Source organism: Lucilia sericata, unplaced genomic scaffold, assembly GCF_015586225.1.
Source record: "Lucilia sericata isolate MDLA Ls3-8-SP2 unplaced genomic scaffold, ASM1558622v1 Contig001850F_arrow, whole genome shotgun sequence".
Lineage (NCBI taxonomy): Eukaryota > Metazoa > Arthropoda > Insecta > Diptera > Calliphoridae > Lucilia > Lucilia sericata.
In genome coordinates this window covers 23,118-49,016 of record NW_023995744.1, presented here as the reverse complement: position 1 = coordinate 49,016, position 25,899 = coordinate 23,118, and the positions used below count along the sequence as shown (strand labels likewise).

The window sequence follows — 25,899 nt, the reverse complement described above, 5'->3', positions numbered from 1 at the left end:
CTATAGACTAGACTATAGACTAGACTATAGACTAGACTATAGACTAGACTATAGACTAGACTATAGACTAGACTATAGACTAGACTATAGACTAGACTATAGACTAGACTATAGACTAGACTATAGACTAGACTATAGACTAGACTATAGACTAGACTATAGACTAGACTATAGACTAGACTATAGACTAGACTATAGACTAGACTATAGACTAGCCTATAGACTAGACTAGACTATAGACAAGACTATAGACTAGACTATAGACTAGACTATAGACTAGACTATAGACTTCATTATAAGATAGATTATAGCATTTTAAAGAATTACCAGTTATTTACTGCAGGGTATTACAGAAGTCAGCTTAAACCGTATAACATACGATTACTAATTGTTTTTGCTTTTTAACCTTCTTTTATCTTTAACTATCTTGTTTGTTTGCTGCTGCTGTTGCTGCGTTTCTAGCTGGATTTGTCAATGAAATAATAGTTAACTTTCTTTTCTGCTCACATGCATAGTACTGGTACACAAAGCTCTTAATACAAAGTTTTCAAAAGTTCAAATTTCAAAAAAAAAAAAAAAAAAATTTAATTGTTTTCTTTAAAATTACAAATATAAGATATTTATTTAAGCTAAACATAATTTATACAGAAAATGTGTATTTAATGAATAAAAGTCGCAGAAAAATTAGCTTATTTAATTAAGTCAAAAAGAAATTTAAATTTTTTAAATATTCAGCAAATTCTTTAAAAATTCCCCACAATAAACTTGTTTTTTTTTTTTTTTTTGTAAAATAAACTTAATTTTCTAACGTTTTTATGATAAGTTAAACGCATGACATTTAAAATGCTAGAAATTAGTTCCAAAAACAACTAAGCTGATGGATTAGCTTATGACTTACATTGGAACCATTTATTTGTTTACGCCAAATGTGTCATATGGTGTTGGTGTTCCAATGTTAAGCAATGTTTTGATGCCAAATGAAATCAAAATACAAACAAAAAACCATGATTTCCTCCACTTATGACAGCAACAGCCACCATGTACTTTCTAATTTCTAAAGTTTTTGCCTCTCGAAACAAAAAAAAAAAAAAAAAAAAACAAGTTCCTCAGTTTTTGTGCTGAAATCTTCTAACATTAAACTCTAAGTTGAGTTTATGTAGAACAATTTCTCAACAACAAACCGCTTTGTTTTTTTATTATTTTATGTTGTTTCTTTTTTATGTTTTTATTATTACTATTTTGTTTTTTTTTTATTAATCTAACATTTTGCTGCGCTGATGTTGTTTTTTTTTTTGTATTTTTGCTATTGTCGTTTGTTAGGAATCTAAAAGATATAGAAGAGATCCATACATTTATAAAGACATATTACGAGCATATCAATAGAAAAAAACCCCGGTTTAAAAATACATAATAACAACAATAGCGCAGTAACGGAAGCATCGTACACCTTTAACACTTTTTACAGTATTTATATACTAGACTATACTTTGTGTTAGAGCCACGTTTGGAGAGTTTAAATTGTAAGAAATTTTTAATTCTTTTGTTTTGTAATTAGATCTTTAGAGGAAGAGAAACAAAGAGGAGGAAAATGTTAATCAATTATGTGTTTTAAAATTAGTATTTATGGTTTTAAATTGTAATAAGTATATACTAAACTAGTATCTGGAACAAACATGGAAAATATAAACTTTAAAATGTGTTTTAACGTATAAAAAACCGAACTTTTTTAAGTTTTAAAGAACTTAACTAGACTAGACAATAGACAAGACTATAGACTAGACTATAGGGTAGACTATAGAATAGACTTAAGTAGATTCTAGAACTAGACTATAGACTAGACTATAGACTAGACTATAGATAGACTATAGACTAGACTATAGACTAGACTATAGGACTAGACTATAGACTAGACTATTAGACTAGACTATAGACTAGACTATAGACTAGACTATAGACTAGACTATAGACTAGACTATAGACTAGACTATAGACTAGACTATAGGACTAGATACTAGACTAGACTATAGACTAGACTATAGACTAGACTATAGACTAGACTATAGACTAGACTATGACTAGACTATAGACTAGGACTATAGACTAGACTATAGACTAGACTATAGACTAGACTATAGACTAGACTATAGACTAGACTATAGACTAGACTATAGACTAGACTATAGACTAGACTATAGACTAGACTATAGACTATAGACTAGACTATAGACTAGACTATAGAACTTAGACTATAGACTAGACTACTAGACTAGACTATAGACGACTATAGACTAGACTATAACTAGACTATAGACTAGACTATAGACTAGACTATAGACTAGACTATAGACTAGACTATAGACTAGACTATAGACTAGACTATAGACTAGACTATAGACTAGACTATAGACTAGACTATAGAACTAGACTATAGACTAGACTATAGACTAGACTATAGACTAGACTATAGACTAGACTATAGACTAGACTATAGACTAACTATAGCTAGACTATAGACTAGGACTATAGAATAAGACTATAGACTAGACTATAGACTAGACTATAGACTAGACTATAGACTAGTACTATAGACTAGACTATAGACTAGACTATAGACTAGACTATAGACTAGACTATAGACTAGACTATAGACTAGACTATAGACTAGACTATAGACTAGACTATAGACTAGACTATAGACTAGACTATAGACTAGACTATAGACTAGACTATAGACTAGACTATAGACTAGACTATAGACTAGACTATAGACTAGACTATAGACTAGACTATAGACTAGACTATAGACTAGACTAGACTAGACTATAGACTAGACTATAGACTAGACTATAGACTAGACTATAGACTAGACTATAGACTAGACTATAGACTAGACTATAGACTAGACTAGACTAGACTATAGACTAGACTATAGACTGACTATAGACTAGACTATAGACTAGACTATAGACTAGACTATAGACTAGACTATAGACTAGACTATAGACTAGACTATAGACTAGACTATAGACTAGACTATAGACTAGACTATAGACTAGACTATAGACTAGACTATAGACTAGACTATAGACTAGACTATAGACTAGACTATAGACTAGACTATAGACTAGACTATAGACTAGACTATAGACTAGACTATAGACTAGACTATAGACTAGACTATAGACTAGACTATAGACTAGACTATAGACTAGACTATAGACTAGACTATAGACTAGACTATAGACTAGACTATAGACTAGACTATAGACTAGACTATAGACTAGACTATAGACTAGACTATAGACTAGACTATAGACTAGACTATAGACTAGACTATAGACTAGACTATAGACTAGACTATAGACTAGACTATAGACTAGACTATAGACTAGACTATAGACTAGACTATAGACTAGACTATAGACTAGACTATAGACTAGACTATAGACTAGACTATAGACTAGACTATAGACTAGACTATAGACTAGACTATAGACTATAGACTAGACTATAGACTAGACTATAGACTAGACTATAGACTAGACTATAGACTAGACTATAGACTAGACTATAGACTAGACTATAGACTAGACTATAGACTAGACTATAGACTAGACTATAGACTAGACTATAGACTAGACTATAGACTAGACTATAGACTAGACTATAGACTAGACTATAGACTAGACTATAGACTGGACTATAGACTGGACTATAGACTAGACTATAGACTAGACTATAGACTAGACTATAGACTAGACTATAGACTAGACTATAGACTAGACTATAGACTAGACTATAGACTAGACTATAGACTAGACTATAGACTAGACTATAGACTAGACTATAGACTAGACTATAGACTAGACTATAGACTAGACTATAGACTAGACTATAGACTAGACTATAGACTAGACTATAGACTAGACTATAGACTAGACTATAGACTAGACTATAGACTAGACTATAGACTAGACTATAGACTAGACTATAGACTAGACTATAGACTAGACTATAGACTAGACTATAGACTAGACTATAGACTAGACTATAGACTAGACTATAGACTAGACTATAGACTAGACTATAGACTAGACTATAGACTAGACTATAGACTAGACTATAGACTAGACTATAGACTAGACTATAGACTAGACTATAGACTAGACTATAGACTAGACTATAGACTAGACTATAGACTAGACTATAGACTAGACTATAGACTAGACTATAGACTAGACTATAGACTAGACTATAGACTAGACTATAGACTAGACTATAGACTAGACTATAGACTAGACTATAGACTAGACTATAGACTAGACTATAGACTAGACTATAGACTAGACTATAGACTAGACTATAGACTAGACTATAGACTAGACTATAGACTAGACTATAGACTAGACTATAGACTAGACTATAGACTAGACTATAGACTAGACTATAGACTAGACTATAGACTAGACTATAGACTAGACTATAGACTAGACTATAGACTAGACTATAGACTAGACTATAGACTAGACTATAGACTAGACTATAGACTAGACTATAGACTAGACTATAGACTAGACTATAGACTAGACTATAGACTAGACTATAGACTAGACTATAGACTAGACTATAGACTAGACTATAGACTAGACTATAGACTAGACTATAGACTAGTCTATAGACTAGACTATAGACTAGACTATAGACTAGACTATAGACTAGACTATAGACTAGACTATAGACTAGACTATAGACTAGACTATAGACTAGACTATAGACTAGACTATAGACTAGACTATAGACTAGACTATAGACTAGACTATAGACTAGACTATAGACTAGACTATAGACTAGACTATAGACTAGACTATAGACTAGTTCAACGAATTACCGACTTCTGTCAAATTTTTATTTAACTTCGGAAGAGAATATCAAAGAAATCTTCTTTTTATTCTCTCATATTGTTAAGAAACCTGGAAGAGATTATAAATATGTATATGTTATGACTCATGGCTCATATGTACATAATACTGAGTGATACAATTAATTTTTACATTTGTTCCCTTTTTTTTAAACGGAAGAATTATTGGCATTTATTTTAAGTCTATTATTTGAAATAATCTGCTTGTATTTCCGCCAATTAAGAAAAGTGTTTTTAATGTTATGTACGATTATAAGAAATAACATAAACGTTCGAATACGATACAATATATGCATGTAATGCGAAATATATTACGTATTAACAAATATATCTAGAAAATAGAATCAATTTGAGAATTTGTATCAGTTTTATATAACTGTTAAAATGTACGTTTGCTTCAACAATTTTTTCAATTAAAATCTAAACGAAATTTATGATAGCTACATAATTTAAAATTTTATAACTTTTTTTGTCAATTTTCTTTTATAACATAACATAGCCTTTGTCTATTTTTCTTTTCAATAAAACATAAAATATTCCTATAAAATGAGATATGATGGACGTAAAAATATATATTTATGTAGATTGTAATTTGGAAAACAAAACTCCCACTAGCGCCGGAAATGTGACACTAAGTCTTTCCACCTACACTCTCTCACCAACTAACACACACACATAGAGATTTACGGGTACATCATATTTGTATAAGTATGTACTTTGATCAGTTTCCTTAATGCTCCATTAACTCTTTGTTTTGATCATATTGAATCTGTATTATTTTTTTTTTTTTTTTGAAAATTGTATGCATCATACGAAACATTACAAAAGCTTTAGTTTTTTTTTGTAAGATTCGAAACAAAAGACAATATGTCACTCAGATATTCAGTCAGTCAGAGAGAGAGAAGGATTTGAAGCATAATAATGTATAAAACAGAGAAGTACCCAACAGTTTTACAAGGAGTCAAGGTATACTTTTTTGAGAGTATTGGTAAGAAATCTTAATCGGCTTTAATGTTTTCAGTAATCTAGGTTAGTGTCATTTCAAATCAGGAATGGCAAATGGATTCCCAAATTTGTATAAAAAAGCATTAGTTTTCTGATTCTGATTGTATCAAACCATTTTTTCCTAACTTATAGCAATCCACTAATCCATTTATGATTTGTGAATATATTAATCAGTAAACTAGTTAACGGACCTGTCCAGAAATCCATTAATGTAGCATCGACTAGTCTATAGAAGTCAATAAACTGGTCTATAGACTCGTAAATAAACTAATCTATGGACGAGTTCCACGAATAAACTGTACTAGTCCCAAGACTAGTCAATACACTAACCCCAAGACTAGTCAATAGACTAGTGCCAAGACTAGCCATTATACCGTTCCCAAGGCCAGTCAATATACTAGTCCCAGGACTAGTCAATGTACAAGTCTCAAGAGTAGTGAAAAAACTAGTCTCAAGACCAGTCAATAGACTAGTATTTAGCCTAAGCCATAGACTATTCCCAAGAATAGTCAATACACTAGAATAGACTGGACTAGCCAACAAACTAGTCCCAAGTATAGTAAAAAAAAACTCGTTCCAAGAATAACCAAAAGACTATTCAATAGACTAGTCCCAATATTAGTCAATAGACTGGTCCAAAGACTAGTCAATAGACTCGTTTAAAGGATAGTCCACAAGTTACATAATAAACTTGATCTTCGACTAGTTAAAAGTTTAAACTAGACTAGTTTCAAGAATAGTCAATAGACTATTTCTAAGAATAGCTCCAAGACTAAACCCAAGACAAGTCAACAGACTAGTACCAAGACTAGTTCACAGACTAGTCCCAGGACTAGATAAATGCACTCTTCTGGAATTACACTCTATATAAATATTGATCGCTGCTTGCTTTATTTACCTAAACTAAGAATACTTTGAATCTGCTTCTCTATTCCATTTATCTCCTTTCAGAATTACTCTCACTATTCCCGATAAGTGATCGATCTCTTGTTATTTTAGTGTCCTGATGTAAGTCTGATGTAACTCTTTGAATCTGTTTCTATATTAAAATTCTTTTGTTATTCACGATAACTGAACGATCCAAGAATTTTCGATAAATATTTAGTCCAAACTTTACGGCATTGTCGTTAGAAAGATTTTGATAAGTAATTGCAGGGAATCTACGTTTCCCGGTAAAATATATCACTTCTCGCTACGGTCCCCTTTTGGAGCTCAACAATCCTTACATATATGCTTTTTAGTAGTTGTTTCATCACTCATCGAAATATAGTACATAATGACTACTAATAGTTTTTAAATCGGTTGTTCTATTTCAATACTTTGTTCCAGAATTACTCTCGATATTCAAAATAATTCAGCGATCTTCCATTACGACACTAATGTGGATCAAAATTAAGAGATCTTTAAATGTAGTACAAACCTTATAGTGTTTTCTTTGGAACACCAATGAAAAACGAACTGCAGGGTAATAACTATACACAGTCATACGATCGTTATACAAAACATTCCTTGTTGGTGTTTGTTGCTGTTGTATATTATTGTGTTTGTTGCCTTCATGGTTCGATCAAATGACAAATGATACAAGACGGTGTTGACTTTGTATGACAATCGTGATGAGGATGACGGTGATGATTCAGTTAAAACGATATATAATAGTATAACATTTCATGAATGAAACCCAACAATCCATAAGAAAACACAAAAACAACTAAACAAACGAACGAACAAACATACATAAATGAAACATAATTAAATGAAGGAAAAAGTATTGTTGCTGTTTTGAAAGTTATAAAGCGAATACAAAAAAAAAAAAAAAGACTCATATTACTTTTTTTAAGCCTTTTAGGCGTTTTTTTGCCTTATTTTGTGTTGGTAAATTATATAAATAATTCTTTACTTTTTCAAAATCAAACAACTTTGAGTCAGAAATTCTCCATGACTTAAAACGATTATAAACATTTATCATTATGTTGTAGGTTTAAAAAGTCATTCATTCCTTTCATTAGAAAAAACTAAAGCAAACAAGCTGATTAGTTTAAGTTGCACGTGACATTTAAAGAACCCACAAAAAAAAAAAAAAAACATATGGTCAAAATGTTTGTTCAAATATTTTGTTATTAATTAGTTAAAAGAAATTTAAATATATGTTATATTTATAAAAAAAAAATCGTTTACGCACAGATCTTGCTGAAAGTCTAAATAAAGCACACTTAGCCATGAGACCGGAACAAGCCCATAAAAACAAACTACTAACTAAACAAAAAAGAATCATTTGTTTTAGCAAAGTAGAAGAAGAAAAAAAGTAGTTTTAAAAAATACAGCAGACAATTAATCATTTACATAATACGAAATGAGAAGAAAACGTATTAAAAAAAAATCACATACACACATACCGCTATAAAAGTCAAAACCGGCAAATTGTTAAAAAAAAAATTATCTTAAATGAAATTGCGAAAAACACCCAGGCACAATATAACATGCATGCTAGAACAATCAAAAGTTTATTAAGCGATTAAAGTCGACTTATAGGCACTACATAGTTACCGGTTAATAACTACTGTTGTAGTGAATACAGAGATTTTTGGGATCAGAAACGTTTCCTTATCGTTTTTAAATACAGAATTTCCATTGCAGACGAAATGTTTATTTAAATTCTATTTCAAATTTCGACCGAATACCCTTATTAGCATTAAAATTGCCTGTATCGATCTTGATCAAGGTATGACTAGATCGTGAATACTCTAGAAAGTCCACAAATAACCGACTCTTGTTGCGAAATAAGAGTGATCACAAATCGAGTTTCTATTCTCGATTATAAACTAAGGGTTATATTCCTAAATCAAAAGGTTCATGAATAAGGCCCTAAGTATTTGGCAAATTTATTGACGTTCTAGAAGTTTTTAGTTATTTCATGGATTAAGCCTATATCTACTTAGTCAACACTGATCACAGATTTTGATTTTTTTCTCAATTGGAGCGTTATTTAAGAATCTAAGCCCGGTTTTAGTTTTTTCATACAAAAATTGATATTTGGTGGGAAATATGAGTGATCAGTTAATTTTCGAAGTATGATAAATCATTAATTCTTTAGCATTAAGAAAATCGTATCCAAGTATTAAAGATCGTAGATCAAATCCTTTTTTCCTATCTGAGGATTATATTAAAAATTGTAAAGAAGCACAATTTTTCGGGTTTTCTATTAAATAACTTTTATACTAATACTATTCAAAGGTCTAATAAATGATTAAGTCCGAGTAACTTTTACTTTTCTTTATTCTTTAAAAACATCATAGATCAAACCTTTTTTCCCTAGCACAGTTTCTAATTCAATGATCGTGTTCGAGTTACTTCGTTTTTTTAATTCTTAAAAAAACATCATAGATCAAACTCTATTTCGAATGTTCACATATCATATTCTATGTTAGAGATCGGGTTATTTCAATGTTTTTAACTGTTAGTTAGAAAATTTAAGTGATTGATTAACTTTGGAAGAGCACTAGATAAAGATCATCTTTCAATTAAACACGTATTTAGAAAGTTTATGTAGACTAAAGACGCTTTGAGTTTTTTTGCTTTTTTTTCTCGATAAGTTTTTAATCGACTAAATCCATTGTGTATTTATATGTATGTAAAAGGGGCAACTGAATCGGAACTACTTGTGTGTACAGTAGTTTAAAGGTGGAGACCGCTACCAGTCTTAATATTTTAATTGAGGCAGTCTTTCTACCATCTTCACTGGACTATTGGCAGGTCTATTCACTAGTCTATGGACTGCTCTTTATGCAAGTATATTATCTAGCCTATTTATGAAACTATGGACTAATCTATTGACTAGTATATAGACTAGTTGACTATTATATTAAGTAATAATTCTATGAACTAGTATATTGATTAGTGTATTGAGAAGTCTTTTGACTTCTTATAGTTTATTGACTAGGGTATGGACTAGTCAATTGACTTTAACTGTTCTTTTTACGAGTCTATGGACTAGTCTTCGCACTAGACTATGGACTGATCTATTGACTAGTCAATTTGCAAGCCCATTCGAAAGTCTATGGATTAGTCTATGGACTAGTCTATTGACTATTATATAGTATATGGACTAGTATATAGACTAGACTATGGACTCGTATATAGACTATTCTATGGACTCGTATATAGACTAGCCTATGGACTAGCATATAGACTAGTCTATGGACTAAACTCTTGACTAGTGTGTGCACTAACCTATTGACTAGAGTATGGACTAGTTGACTATAATATTAACTATTTTATGAACTAGTCTATTGATTAGTATATTGGTTAGAATTTTCACTAGTCAGGACCAATTGACTAGCGTTTAGATTGGTCTATGCACTACTCTTTTGATTACTCAATTTACGAGTTTATGGATTAATCTCTTGATTATACTATGGACTGATCTGTGGACTAGTTTATGTGCAAGACCATGGACTAGTGTATATGCTAGTCTATGGACTATTTTTTCGACCTGTGTTTACACTATTCTTTTAACTAGTCTATGGACTAAACTATCTGGTATATGGACTAGTTGACTTTATTATTCTACTATAGTAGAATCAAAGAATAACTAGTGCTCTTAGGTCGTACTTTAGAATCACAAGAACGTAAAGTGATTCATTTTGGCACAAGTTCAGTAAGAACTCCATTTTAAACAAATTCTTCAATTCTTCTTTTGATACATATTAGCCCTAGGAAAGAAAATAATCCTTCCGAATTATAAATTATATTCTTGGAAGTTTAGTTGTATGGCCAGATAGGTACTGCAAAAATTTAAATTATAAAACAGAACTAATTTCCAAATGAGTCCCACCAATCGACTATGCCAACGAAAAACTACACTGTACCAACTAAATGGCAAAACAATTTTAAATCTCCAACTACTGGTTTACAAAATCGAAAGTTACCACATACAAATAATATTAGTACTTATAAATGTACAGATATATGTATATACTTACATTCATATACATATGTACATATGTATATGCTGTATGTATAGGTAAATATATACAATATAAATTGACTAAGAAGTACTTAGACAAAAAATTATAAAACACATACATACATACATACATATGTATGTACTTATGTACGTATAAATAATGATGTATGGATACAGATTTGAAGTTTAATATATACATAAGAGTTTATACGTTTAAATTTATCTTATATGTTCAATTACTTAGTCTATTCAATTATAGAATCTATTGGTTTATAAGCCAAGAGATGGCGCCCACTTTACTTTTGAATTTTTAATTAAATCTACTTTTTTTCCTCCATAATTATTGACTGAAAGATAAATATCAAATTTATTGTACGCTTTTCGCCAACATTATTTTTGGTAATAAAAAGTTTTAAGATAATTTCTTAAATTTTACTTTTATTTCATAAAAATTCCATGTACCCTACACATTGGGGGCAAACGATCCTCCTCTTAGTGATCATAGAGAAAAATTATTATATTCATAGGTTTTCTAAAGTAACAAGGACTTACATCTTTCACTAACGTATTTCTTAAAATTTTAAAATTTTCTTCAACATTGAAAGATCAGTGATCATTGCATTCGACAGCTCTGCAATTTAATCTGTTAATTTTCTTACTCGTTGATCGTTAAACGCTGTTAAGCATTGAAAGTATCTCTACACTTTTTATCGGTTTAGACAATCTACGTTGTATATATGTATTAATTTAAAAAAAATTCTCAGTTTAATTAACGAGGAAGCCCTATAATGTATTATGACTTTGATATTTATATGATTGCTTTGTTAGTAATTTATTTTTCTTTAATAATTCATTTATTCCATTATTTATTATTATTTTTTGTTACTTACAATAAACCGGCATAAAAAATTGTACGATAAAAAAAAAAAAAAAAAAAAAAAAAATTAAACTTAAAAACGTTCAACCTTGAACATTATAAAAAATAAATATTGTTTTTGTAATAAAAACGCATGTGTGTTTTGAACGTCATGTCGTTTTTCCTTAATTAAAATCTTCTCTTTTAATGGGTTGTTGTTTCGTTAGAAGCCATTATAAAATTTATAAACAATTATGTATTTTCGTTATTAAATTTTGTTCACAAAAAAATGGGAGTTAAAGTGTCAAAATGAACAGCAGTCAAATTAGTCGTCTGTCTGATTTTAATTGAAATTATTTAAAGACAAGGTTCAGGGCTATTACCCTTCAAAACAAATTGCAAGGAAAATTTTTTTAGTGCCTTTCTACTAGACTAGTCTATAGTCTACTCTATTGACTAGTCTATAGCTTAGTCTATTGACTAGTCTATAGCCTAGTCCATAGTCTACTCTATCCTACTATCTATCTAGCCTAGTCTATAGTCTAGTCTATAGTCTAGTCTATAGTCTAGTCTATAGTCTAGTCTATAGTCTAGTCTATAGTCCTAGTCTATAGTCTAGTCTATAGTCTAGTCTATGTCTAGTCTATAGTCTAGTCTATAGTCTAGTCTATAGTCTAGTCTATAGTCTAGTCTATAGTCTAGTCTATAGTCTAGTCTATAGTCTAGTCTATAGTCTAGTCTATAGTCTAGTCTATAGTCTAGTCTATAGTCTAGTCTATAGTCTAGTCTATAGTCTAGTCTATAGTCTAGTCTATAGTCTAGTCTATAGTCTAGTCTATAGTCTAGTCTATAGTCTAGTCTATAGTCTAGTCTATAGTCTAGTCTATAGTAGTCTATAGTCTAGTCTATAGTCTAGTCTATAGTCTAGTCTATAGTCTAGTCTATAGTCTAGTCTATAGTCTAGTCTATAGTCTAGTCTATAGTCTAGTCTATAGTCTAGTCTATAGTCTAGTCTATAGTCTAGTCTATAGTCTAGTCTAGTCTAGTCTAGTCTATAGTCTAGTCTATAGTCTAGCCTATAGTCTAGTCTATAGTCTAGTCTATAGTCTAGTCTATAGTCTAGTCTATAGTATAGTCTATAGTCTAGTCTATAGTCTAGTCTATAGTCTAGTCTATAGTCAAGTCTATAGTCTAGTCTATAATCTAGTCTATAGTCTAGTCTATAATCTAGTCTATAGTCTAGTCTATAATCTAGTCTATAGTCTATAGTCTAGTCTATAGTCTAGTCTATAGTCTAGTCTATAGTCTAGTCTATAGTCTAATCTATAGTCTAGTCTATAGTCTAGTCTATAGTCTAGTCTAGTCTAGTCTATAGTCTAGTCTATAATCTAGTCTATAGTCTAGTCTATAATCTATAGTCTATAGTCTAGTCTGTAGTAGTCTATAGTCTAGTCTATAGTATAGTCTATAGTCTAGTCTATAGTCTAGTCTATAGTCTAGTCTAGTCTATAGTCTAGTCAAGTCTAGTCTAGTCTAGTCTAGTCTAGTCTAGTCTAGTCTAGTCTATAGTCTAGTCTATAGTCTAGTCTATAGTCTAGTCTATAGTCTAGTCTAGTCTATAGTCTAGTCAAGTCTAGTCTAGTCTATAGTCTAGTCTATAGTCTAGTCTATAGTCTAGTCTATAGTCTAGTCTATAGTCTAGTCTATAGTCTAGTCTATAGTCTAGTCTATAGTCTAGTCTATAGTCTAGTCTATAGTCTAGTCTATAGTCTAGTCTATAGTCTAGTCTATAGTCTAGTCTATAGTCTAGTCTATAGTCTAGTCTATAGTCTAGTCTATAGTCTAGTCTATAGTCTAGTCTATAGTCTAGTCTATAGTCTAGTCTATAGTCTAGTCTATAGTCTAGTCTATAGTCTAGTCTATAGTCTAGTCTATAGTCTAGTCTATAGTCTAGTCTATAGTCTAGTCTATAGTCTAGTCTATAGTCTAGTCTATAGTCTAGTCTATAGTCTAGTCTATAGTCTAGTCTATAGTCTAGTCTATAGTCTAGTCTATAGTCTAGTCTATAGTCTAGTCTATAGTCTAGTCTATAGTCTAGTCTATAGTCTAGTCTATAGTCTAGTCTATAGTCTAGTCTATAGTCTAGTCTATAGTCTAGTCTATAGTCTAGTCTATAGTCTAGTCTATAGTCTAGTCTATAGTCTAGTCTATAGTCTAGTCTATAGTCTAGTCTATAGTCTAGTCTATAGTCTAGTCTATAGTCTAGTCTATAGTCTAGTCTATAGTCTAGTCTATAGTCTAGTCTATAGTCTAGTCTATAGTCTAGTCTATAGTCTAGTCTATAGTCTAGTCTATAGTCTAGTCTATAGTCTAGTCTATAGTCTAGTCTATAGTCTAGTCTATAGTCTAGTCTATAGTCTAGTCTATAGTCTAGTCTATAGTCTAGTCTATAGTCTAGTCTATAGTCTAGTCTATAGTCTAGTCTATAGTCTAGTCTATAGTCTAGTCTATAGTCTAGTCTATAGTCTAGTCTAAAGTCTAGTCTATAGTCTAGTCTATAGTCTAGTCTATAGTCTAGTCTATAGTCTAGTCTATAGTCTAGTCTATAGTCTAGTCTATAGTCTAGTCTATAGTCTAGTCTATAGTCTAGTCTATAGTCTAGTCTATAGTCTAGTCTATAGTCTAGTCTATAGTCTAGTCTATAGTCTAGTCTATAGTCTAGTCTATAGTCTAGTCTATAGTCTAGTCTATAGTCTAGTCTATAGTCTAGGCTATAGTCTAGTCTATAGTCTAGTCTATAGTCTAGTCTATAGTCTAGTCTATAGTCTAGTCTATAGTCTAGTCTATAGTCTAGTCTATAGTCTAGTCTATAGTCTAGTCTATAGTCTACTCTATAGTCTAGTCTATAGTCTAGTCTATAGTCTAGTCTATAGTCTAGTCTATAGTCTAGTCTATAGTCTAGTCTATAGTATAGTCTATAATCCAGTCTATAGTCTAGTCTATAATCCAGTCTATAGTCTAGTCTATAGTCTAGTCTATAGTCTAGTCTATAGTCTAGTCTATAGTCTAGTCTATAGTCTAGTCTATAGTCTAGTCTATAGTCTAGTCTATAGTCTAGTCTATAGTCTAGTCTATAGTCTAGTCTATAGTCTAGTCTATAGTCTAGTCTATAGTCTAGTCTATAGTCTAGTCTATAGTCTAGTCTATAGTCTAGTCTATAGTCTAGTCTATAGTCTAGTCTATAGTCTAGTCTATAGTCTAGTCTATAGTCCAGTCTATAGTCTAGTCTATAGTCTAGTCTATAGTCTAGTCTATAGTCTAGTCTATAGTCTAGTCTATAGTCTAGTCTATAGTCTAGTCTATAGTCTAGTCTATAGTATAAGTCTATAGTCTAGTCTATAGTCTAGTCTATAGTCTAGTCTATAGTCTAGTCTATAGTCTAGTCTATAGTCTAGTCTATAGTCTAGTCTATAGTCTAGTCTATAGTCTAGTCTAAAGTCTAGTCTGTAGTCTAGTCTATAGTCTAGTCTATAGTCTAGTCTATAGTCTAATCTATAGTGTAGTCTACAGTCTAGTCTATAGTCTATAGTCTAGTCTATAGTCTAGTCTATAGTCTAATCTATAGTCTAGTCTACAGTCTAGTCTATAGTCTAGTCTATAGTCTAGTCTATGGTCTAGTCTATAGTCTAGTCTATGGTCTAGTCTATAGTCTAGTCTATAGTCTAGTCTATAGTCTAGTCTATAGTCTAGTCTATAGTCTAGTCTATAGTCTAGTCTATAGTCTAGTCTATAGTCTAGTCTATAGTCTAGTCTATAGTCTAGTCTATAGTCTAGTCTATAGTCTAGTCTATAGTCTAGTCTATAGTCTAGTCTATAGTCTAGTCTATAGTCTAGTCTATAGTCTAGTCTATAGTCTAGTCTATAGTCTAGTCTATAGTCTAGTCTATAGTCTAGTCTATAGTCTAGTCTTTAATCTAGTCTATAGTCTAGTCTATAGTCTGGTCTTTAGTCTAGTCTATAGTCTAGTCTATATTCTCGAAAATGGTTAAAACTACGTACCTAGACAATGAATTGTAGGGCCAGATAGACATAAATTATAAGAAAACATACCATTCATGGAAAAATGTATTTCCTTTTCATGTAAAAAATAAGACTAAAAATGTATACAACTATGAGAATTGCAAGTAAAAATTGAATAACTCTTCTCCCCCGTTTGTTATAAGATCTTTCATATAAATAACAGACCAATCGCAATCATTATTAATAAAACAACAACGAAAACAAACAAACAAATAATAATACTAAAAAATCCCACTCAATAAGAACCATCATGAATCAAAGAATTTCAGACACGTTAAAATACTTAAACATACATATTTACATAGGTATGGATCTGTATTCAATGCTAAATAATTACAAACATATAAATTATATTGCTGTAAGTATGTATGTATGTTCATTTTTTTGATTGTTTTCTTTTTATTTTGACATTATGTGAACAACATATTTTGGGGTTTGTTTTCACATTTCCGCACTATAGTACCTAAATATTTAGCAGTTGTAGTATGTAATATGTACTCTATAGTCATTTGTATATTGCAAATCATACACGAAACTGAATGCCTTCAAGTCAAGCCGGGTAATCAATGTAGCATTACTGCTCATTAACCGTAACTCAGATACACGAAGTTATTTTTTGGCGTTATTTCGATTCGATTTTCAGTCTTTTTTTTTTGTTTTTGTTTTTTGTTGCCTTTGTGAATTTTTCTTCTTTTTGTTTGTTTTGGTTAATTTTTGGGTTGGTATTTTGCAATTTGTGTGGCGGCACAGCTCGATCCCTTGACAGATTTAGATTTGTGTTTTGTGGCGTTGATGATATTATTGTTGTCGTTGTTGTTGCTGCTAATGATGACGTTGTTTTTACCAAACATTGTAACTGTGTGATGATGATGACTTTTCACATGGTTTCGGTTTTATTTTCTGTTCACTTTTATATTCAATAGCTGATTTTTGTTCTTTTCATGTTTCTCTAATGTTCTGTTGCGGAATATGGTGTGAAATATGAGTACATAAAGGGGTTTAAGATTCTTTCAAAGAATTGAAAAGTGTCTTCATAAATATGTATATTTTAAAGGAAATACTTAATAATATTTAAGCTGATCGTAAGTCTGACTAACGATGTCATTGTAGAGTTATTGAAAACTCTTGGATGTCGAAATTGATGAACTATCAAAAAATGTACTTTAGTACGATTTACACTTCGACTTTAAGATTGTTTGGATCACATCACTATCTCGAGATATTTTAGAAATTTATTGCGGCAAAAATCGGTTCATTTTTAATCCTAGTTGCGGTATAATGTCCCAGCTTACGAAAACTACTTTAAATTTACATTTTTATCTCTTTTTTATATTTTTTTTTTACACATGGACCCATGCATACATATATCCTGGGACCTTATTAAATTCTAAAATGATTTAGCCGGGTCCGTTCATCTGTCTGTTGAAATCACCATGGAGACTACTACTAAAGAGGTATAATTTTCGTATTGAAAATGAGAGATATGATATACATATGAGCAATATCGCTCTTTTGTTGACCCTACCCCCCATATAAGGTCCCCTTCCGGAAATTAGTTTATGGCTCATAATTGACTTAAAACTAAAAGTATAGGGATGAAATTCGACAAAAAAAAACAAGTTTTATAGGAACTAAAACCTTTCTACTAAATGTTACAAGGGTCGGTCCATTATTGACTCTATTCCTCATCAGAAAATGACTTTAAAGCTCATAATGGGTTTAATAATAGCTATGAAATTCGACAAAAAATCTTTCTACCAAATGTTATGAGGATCAGTCCATAATTGACCCTACCTTCCATATAATGTCCTCTTCGGAAAAAGACTTTGTGGCTCATAACTGGAGGGGTAAATTTCGAAAAAAATAGTTTTATGAGGATCGGTCCATTATTGATACTACTCTCTCTTTCTCTCTTGGAGTCTATCTAATCAATAAATCGTTCAAAATTATACTTCGAATTGACACTATTTTAAGTTCTGTAGAGTTCGGTCCATAACACAGGCCGTCAAATGTTTAACCCAGTGACCAAAGTGTACTTTTCTAAAGCATTGATCTGCGCTGAATCCGAAACTGGCCTCTGAATTTTTCCATCACATCTGGAATTCGAGATTCCGTGTCCTGAAATTTGAAATATTAAATTTTGGCCCTTTTTGAGATGTTATAACAGCGCTAAGACAACTTTATTTATATAATGTTATATGTCATCTGAAAGTCTATTCTGTTATAAAGGCTTTTGATATATCTTTATTCATCATCGAAATAACTTCACCTAAGGCTTGAAAAACTCATGGTGCACGGTATTTTAAGTGGAACTTCAGATGACATATACATATTTCATAAACAATTTTGTCTTGTCACTGTTATAACGTTTCAAAAGGGACCAAAAATTACGTTTTTTGAAACTTCAGTACACGATATCTCAAATCCGACATGTGATGATGAAAATCGGATTCGGATTTAGCGCTGCTCAATACTTTAGAAATGTATCTGGATTTTAAATTTTATCCTATTTTGTCTGCAAGTCCATTCTTTCATAAAAGCTTTTGACATATCTTCTTTCTTCATAGTTGTCTTGTCGCTGTTATAACGTCTCAAAAGATTTCAAAAATTACGTTTTTTGAAACTTCAGTACACGATATCTCAAATCCCACATGTGATGATGAAAATCAGATTCTGATTCAGCGCTGCTCAAAACTTAAAAGTTTACTTTTAACTTTTATCCTATTTGGTCTGCCTGTGTAATTGACGTACGACTTCAACTTCTAAGTTCTTATATAGGAGTCCTTATATAGGACCACTTTTGACGGTGGCTATAAAAGACACTCTTACTTGTTATGAATGACAAAGGATAGAGGTAGAATACCTACTTCAGCTTAAACAAACTGAAATCCGACTTTTGCCTACACTCTCTCCAACTCTCTTTAAAAGTACTGAAACATTTACAATATCTGCTTAAGGGCCCTTCAGACGATCAAACTTAACGTACGACAAGTCTGATGAAAAAGTAAAATGAAATTCCATCCGTATAACAAAAAAGAAAATAAAAGTCGTATGATTTATATATTTTGTGTTTACACGATTGCTATTAAACAATAACAAAGTAAGATGGAAACAGCTGTTTCACTTTTGTATGTGTTTATATAAAAATACATCCCTGATCAAATGCGATTTGCTTGTTTTTTGAAACATTTAAAAAAATGAAGAGAGCCATTCGACTGTCAAAATTTCCATCCGTATTTTCTCTCAATGTGTGATGGTTTCATTACATATTGCGTTTAGACGATCCCATCCGTTCTCTTCTACAAAAAAATTTTGACAGATCATATTACTTGTGTGCTCGTGTGAAGGGGACTTTAAAACATTCAATTGCTGAAAATTTTGGCAGATCATATTACTTGTGTGCTCGTGTGAAGGGGGTTTTAAAACATTCTATTGCTGTTAATTTTGTATTTAATGTAATTTTTATCTCTAGTTGCTTTTCTTGTAAGCTGCACAAAAATGACCAAAAATTTCAATGAAACCCAAAAAAAGGGCTTAAAAAAACCTCTGCTGTAGGTAGTAGTTTATTGCTTAAAGATTTTGTTTGTGTAACAATTTGTGCTAGTAAGACGAGTTGCAGCTAAAACTCTCTAATCTTGTTGGTTAAATCTATAATTATGTGGTAATAAATAGAGATTGTTAGAAACATAGTTAACACCAGTTTGATATGTTAATCATTAGTTTCATTATTAGTAATTTTTATAGAAATAATTTGAAATAAATTTTTCACTTTTGCTTTGGTTTCTTGCAAAAAAATTTCACTTTAATTTAGTTACTAAATTGAAACTGTTTAGTTAGCAATAATTTGATTTTATATATAATTTGGAACATTTTAAGTTTGTCAACCTAATTTTTATGGTTGGCTTTGCATGATGTTAGTGACACAACCATTTATATGCAATCTGTCTAGTATTTCACTTTCTACTATTTTAAGTACATACTATACATATACACGTAAGTATACATATGTATATAAGTATTATAAATGTATATGTAAAGTCATGATGACAATTTAATTACGATAAACTATGTAATAATAACAACTAGAGTTGTATAAATTATAAATTTTTACAGTCAAAAAAACAGTAACGAATAAAATAGGTTAAAGAAAATTGTGGAAATCAAAAGTTTTATTAGATGGATCATTAATACCGTTTGACATTTAAGCAGGATCATTCGAAAATAAAGAGTCTTGGTTCAATATAGATTTATACATCTACGATATAACTACCGATAAAGTGCTAATTACTTGAATATTTTCCTATAATTGACTTGAACATTTAAAAATCTTAGGAAAACTTAAAATTTTTATTTCTTTTGTCCCACACTGTACAAATTTATGCATGCGTGCAAGTGGAAAATGTAATATAATAAACAAATTTTGCAAAACAATGAAAACTTTAAAATTTAAAATAAATTGAAATATGAGATAAAAAATTTAAGAAAAAACTTGCTAATTACATAAATCTATTTTGCAGATAAATTCTTCACTTTTAAGGAGTTTTGCATAAAATTAAACTACAAACAAGCAAAATGTTTTGCAATAAATTATTTTAAGGTGGATTTTCATTAAGGAAAATCCTTAGCACTATTGCTTTATGACAGCACAGCAGTGAAACGAATACGAAGACAATGTCCGCCGTTACAAATACACATAAAATTAATGGAAATTTGATTGTTAGTGCGAATACTCCAACATCTAATATATCAAATACAACCACAGCAGGAACTATTACTACTACTACTTCCACAAATATAACACACAGTAAATCCTTGACACCTAATCCTCACCGTAATCAAACACATCATCATAGCTACCAACAGGAGCAGGAGCAACAACAACAGCAACTACAGAAATCATATAATAATTTACAAGCAGCACAGCAACAACATTCCTCAAAATTATCAACAGTGACAACGAAATTGCAAGCACCACAACAACATCAAAAACGTTCATTAATTCCATCGGTGGCGTTACAGCAACAGCAACAACAACATCAGCAACAATCACAAACCATATCCATACTTAATACAACATCAACCACGGCTACAGTTCCAACACAAGCCAACCAATTGCAAACAATAGCTACCATACATCAGCCTTCCTCACAGGCGCAACAACGTAACGCTCCCTCAACGCTAACAGAGTCGAATAATACAACTGCTGGAGGTGTTAGTGAAAATCCTATAACAAGACGTAACTTTTATCATTTACAAACCCTTAAAACTGCAGGCAATAGTCTTAAAGCGCCCGCACATTCTATACCGCCACGCTATCAACCACCACCACAACCGCAAAGTCAATCAAATCCCACTACTGGTATTTTGAAAAACCTAAATACACAAAGATTAAGTAGCGGCGCAAAAACTGCCTATCCTTCATATTTCTCAACTGAAACAACGGGAAATCATTTGAATAATCTTAAATATCCGCCAGATATTCCACAGCTTTCGAGTGTTTTCATACCAGATTCTTTGAAAAATCCAACAAATTCCTCGCGTTACAGTTTGCAACAACAGCGTCAGCAACAACAACAACAGCAGAATAATCATCAGGCTCAATTACAACAGCGTTTACGTAGCATCAATCAAACCACAACAAACGGACATTCTACGCAACAGCTGTCAACGGCCGAACAACAGCAGCAACAACATCAGGATATGTTGAAATTTGTACGAAAACCCGATCAAGATCATCCTTCACCAAATGCTTCGGTTACATCGAGTGGTACTGGTGGTGGTATACCACCAGCAGCTGGTCGTTTAACAGCCGAACAAAATCGTCAACTACAGTCCTTGATAAATGAGTTACGTTCGCTTAAGGAACAGAATCAACGACTCATGGATGATAATCAAGAGCTGAGAGATCTGTGTTGTTTTTTGGATGATGATCGTCAAAAGGGAAGAAAACTAGCTAGAGAATGGCAAAGATTTGGCAGATATACAGCAAGTGTTATGCGACAAGAAGTGGCTGCTTATCAGGTGGGTTTCCAAATGAGTTTTTTGTTTCTAAATTAAAATACTAATCTTGTTCCCTTTTTCCAACTATTCCAGAATAAATTACGTCAATTGGATGATAAACAACAAGAGCTTATCACCGACAATTTGGAGTTGAAGGAATTGTGTTTGTATTTGGATGAGGAGAGGGCCCATATAGCTGCCAACTCTATATGTGTTAATTGTGGAGCTAGTACCCGTAATACGTTGAGAGATGATGGTGATGGTTCTAGTTCAAGTACGAATGCTGATGAGAATATGACCGCTTTGAGAAACTATGAAAGTCAATTGCCGGTAAGTGAAAGTGAAGTCAAATGGGATTTGAAAGTTCCTGGACTCCTTTTCCAATAGAACTTACGTTTCCATGAGAAAAGGACCATCATTGAATATGTAAAATGAATTTTCGCGAACGTTCCCCCAACAATTTAACATTTGCTCCGGAATGACTCGATTCACACTCGATAAGGGAACAAACGATAGTTTTATTAAAAGGGAAAATTTTCGGCAAAAGCAGACCTTTTCGATAGTCTATGTTAGTTTTCAATTGCTTTCTAATGACCTTGGATCGTTTCCTAAGTATTATGACATGGAGATACTTCCGATTAATCTATATAAGGGAAAATTTCCTCAAGATTCCAGATTTGATATACCATGTTTCATTTTATTTTCATAAAATTTAATTAGATTTCGTAAGAATAACCAGTTCGTTGTTCTGTCGATATTCCTGGATTAAGTCTACATCAGCATAGTTTTCGTGGGTAGAATGTAGACCATCGGAGTACTATTCTCAATCAAGCTAGTCACTCAAACTTTCAAGTGTTTCAATTGGGTTAAAACTTCTTTTCTACAAACGAATAGTTTGGGATTCTTACTGACAGTCAGTATTTCGAATACAAAAAATCTATCAGTTTCAGAATATCATATATTTTAAGAAGATACTATTTGGTCCAATCTATTGTATGATGTTCCGAATTTCTCCATCTTTATATATTTAGAATATCTACTTTCAACCAAATCTATTCTAATCAATTTCTTCATTACCATTACAGGATCTACACTTACGATCAACACTGCAAGATCAAACCCTACAGTACGTACGATCCCTTGAACGACGTATACAACAGCTGGAAAAAGAACGCAACGATACCAATGTGACATCAAAAACCCCAACACCCACAGCAAATATACTAAGTCCCCAGCAGCAACGTCGTCAAATACAAGCGCCGCAACAACAGACACCATCAGCACATTTATCAGCCTGCCTAACAGCGGCAACGTCAAACACACACAACCAAAAAGCACCGCAACCAACATCTGCCCTAAACGATGCCTTAGTTGATCCCATTTCTGGACGTCCTGAAGCTGTAGTACGAGCTCTGCAAGTTTTAGAAGTACGCGAACAGTTAGAACGTGATCGTTTGGGTAATTTGACGGGACAAACTATAGATCAGATGGACGATGGTGAAAAGGCATTAGTGCGAGAAATGTGCAATGTGGTATGGCGTAAACTAGAGGGAAGTCCAAATGGTCCCACTGCCTTGGAGACACTTTAGAATTACGGTTTTAATTTTAAACATTCACTATTCATTACACATTGACATAAACATATTTCACACTACATATTTTTATGAATGTCTAGATTGAACTTGTTTTTCTCTTTTGGAGAAAAATTTATGTTACAATTTCTATTTGAGAGTTTAGTGTTTTGATGCCCCTACTAAGTAGTTTTAGTTTAGCATTTGTACAAAATATTTAATTTCTTTTCTCATCCTAGAATGCACTAATACTTTATACATATCTAATACTTTTAAATATAATCAGTTGTAAAAGTTTTATAAATCAGCTGACTTTCTCTCTGTAGCATATGAATCTCTAAAGAGCAAGACTTGCTAATTTTGTACTCTTATCAGAGAGAAAATGTCAGTGAAATTTAAAAATTTTTAACTGTTTGTATTTGTTTTATGTAAGCTTTAACAATAAAATTTTTCTAAATAAGTATTTATGTAAGTTATTAACTAATACATTCTTCTTTACATTTCAATAAAGACTTTAATCGGTTATATATTTTGACAAATATATAAATTTGATTCGATGTCTAATTATGTACATTTATTTAGTTTTTCTAAGCATTTAACTATTTTTTTCTTATTATTTTATTAATTTATTTTTTATAAATCTTTTTTTGAATAACCAGAAGAAATAAAAAAACATTCATAATAAAAAAATTTAAGAAAGTTTCTTATTATTTATTTTTTACCTTTTAGGGTTAAATGGTATTAGGTTTTTGAAAACTCAGCATAATTTTTTTATTTATAAAAAGTGTGTTCAGAGATCTTTTAGTTGGAAAGATCAGCTGATATGGTTTTGCTATTGAAATTTCTTACCAAAAAGCTGATTCATTTCCGATTTTTCATTAAAAAAAATTAAGAAATTCTTCAGTAGAAAATCGATCTTTTGAAATTAAAGCGATCTGTCACTAGAACATCAATATTTGACTACCAAACGGATCTTTCTTTTAGATAAAATCACTATTTCAGTAGCAACTTTTTCTCTCGAAGATGAATAGAAAATCGCTCTTTCTTTGATTTTGATTTTGGAATTTTTTACCAAAAAGCTGATTCTTTTCCGATTCTTCATTCAAAAAATAAAAGGAGAAAGAAATTTCACTAAAAACCACATTCTTTACAATAAAATTAAGAAATCTTTCAATAGGAAATCGATCTTTTGAAAGAAAAGCGATCTGTCAGTGAAACATCAACATTTGACTAACAAATCGATCTTACTTATATAGAAGATCGTTTTCTTTCAAAAAGTCAATCTGACAACTTATTACTTTCCGAAAAACAATTTTTCACTTAAAACTTTATTTTTCGTTACTATAAAAAAACTTTCAATAGAAAATCGATCATTTAAAAGAAAAGCGATCTGTCAACATTTGATTACGAAATATATATATATTTTTTTATAGAAGATCGTTTTTTTCTGGAATCAATAACTAAAACATCTAGAGATCGACCTTACACTAGAAAATTATTCTTTCTTTGGAAATCCATTTTCTCAAAAAATCTATATTTGTCAAGAAAATGTTTTATACATTAGAAGATAGATCTCTACCATGGGGATCATTTTCTGTAAGATCAAAAATTCTGTCCAAATCGCTCTTTATCTAGAATAATGAAATTTCTCTATAAAGTCGGTCTTTATAGAAAATATTGAAACTCTCTCTCTCTGTTTCTCTTCCCAGAAAAAATCGATCTTTCTCTGGAAGATTGATGCAAATATTTGTCTTGAAGATCGATATTTGTTTAGAAAATCGTACATTCAGTAGTAATTGAAATCTCTAAAATATGAATATTTTTCTAAACATCAATCATTCTCTATCAAATGGATCCTTAAAGGAGATTAAAATTTCTTTGAAAAATCTAACTTTTTAGAAGATCAAGCAAAAAAAAAAATTCTTTTTCTCTAGAGGATCGACATTTGTCTAGAAAATTCGTCCTTTTTCATTTCAAATATATCAGATATTTCTTTTGGAGATCGATATTTGTTTAGAAAATCGATCTTCCACTAGAAATCGATCTTTCTGTGGAATATGAATATTTTTCTTAAAATCTATCATTATCTCCCAAATCTCGATGTTTTTCTAGAAAATCGATCTTTCTCTAGAAGATTAATATTTGTCTGGAAAATCGATATTTTCCTGGAAATCTTTCAGTCATTGATCTAATGACAATTTATCTAGAAAAATATTATTTCTCTGAAAAAAATTATTTATAAAGAATCGATTTTTTCTTAGCAAATCGATATTTCTCTAGAAGATCGATATTAGGGTTCTATAAATCGACTTTCGAATAATCGACTTTTTGTCGAAAAAAGTCGAAAAGTCGAAGTCGAAAAATCGAAAACTCGAAAATTGTAGAAACAAAAAAAAAAAAAAAAGTCAAAAACTCTAATATAGTCGGAAAAACTCGAAAAAAGTCAAAAACTAGTCGAAAAAATCGAAAAGTCGGAAAAAGTCGAAAAAAGTCTAAGTCAAAAAAA

At 31.1% G+C, this 25,899-nt stretch overlaps 1 protein-coding gene across 2 annotated transcripts in view; it reads left to right on the top strand.

The window, feature by feature from the left end:
• Nucleotides 1-24,073, top strand: part of LOC119612860 (basic-leucine zipper transcription factor A) — a 32,658-nt gene extending 8,585 nt beyond the window's left edge. For both annotated transcript variants that reach the window (XM_037968742.1, XM_037968743.1), the window contains 3 exons: nt 20,340-21,843; nt 21,916-22,152; nt 22,908-24,073. In XM_037968742.1, the coding sequence (XP_037824670.1) occupies nt 20,494-21,843; nt 21,916-22,152; nt 22,908-23,411 (2,091 nt within the window). In that variant the 5' untranslated portion in view covers nt 20,340-20,493 and the 3' untranslated portion in view covers nt 23,412-24,073. The remainder of the gene's footprint in view (nt 1-20,339; nt 21,844-21,915; nt 22,153-22,907) is intronic.
• The last annotated feature ends 1,826 nt before the right edge of the window (nt 24,074-25,899 follow it).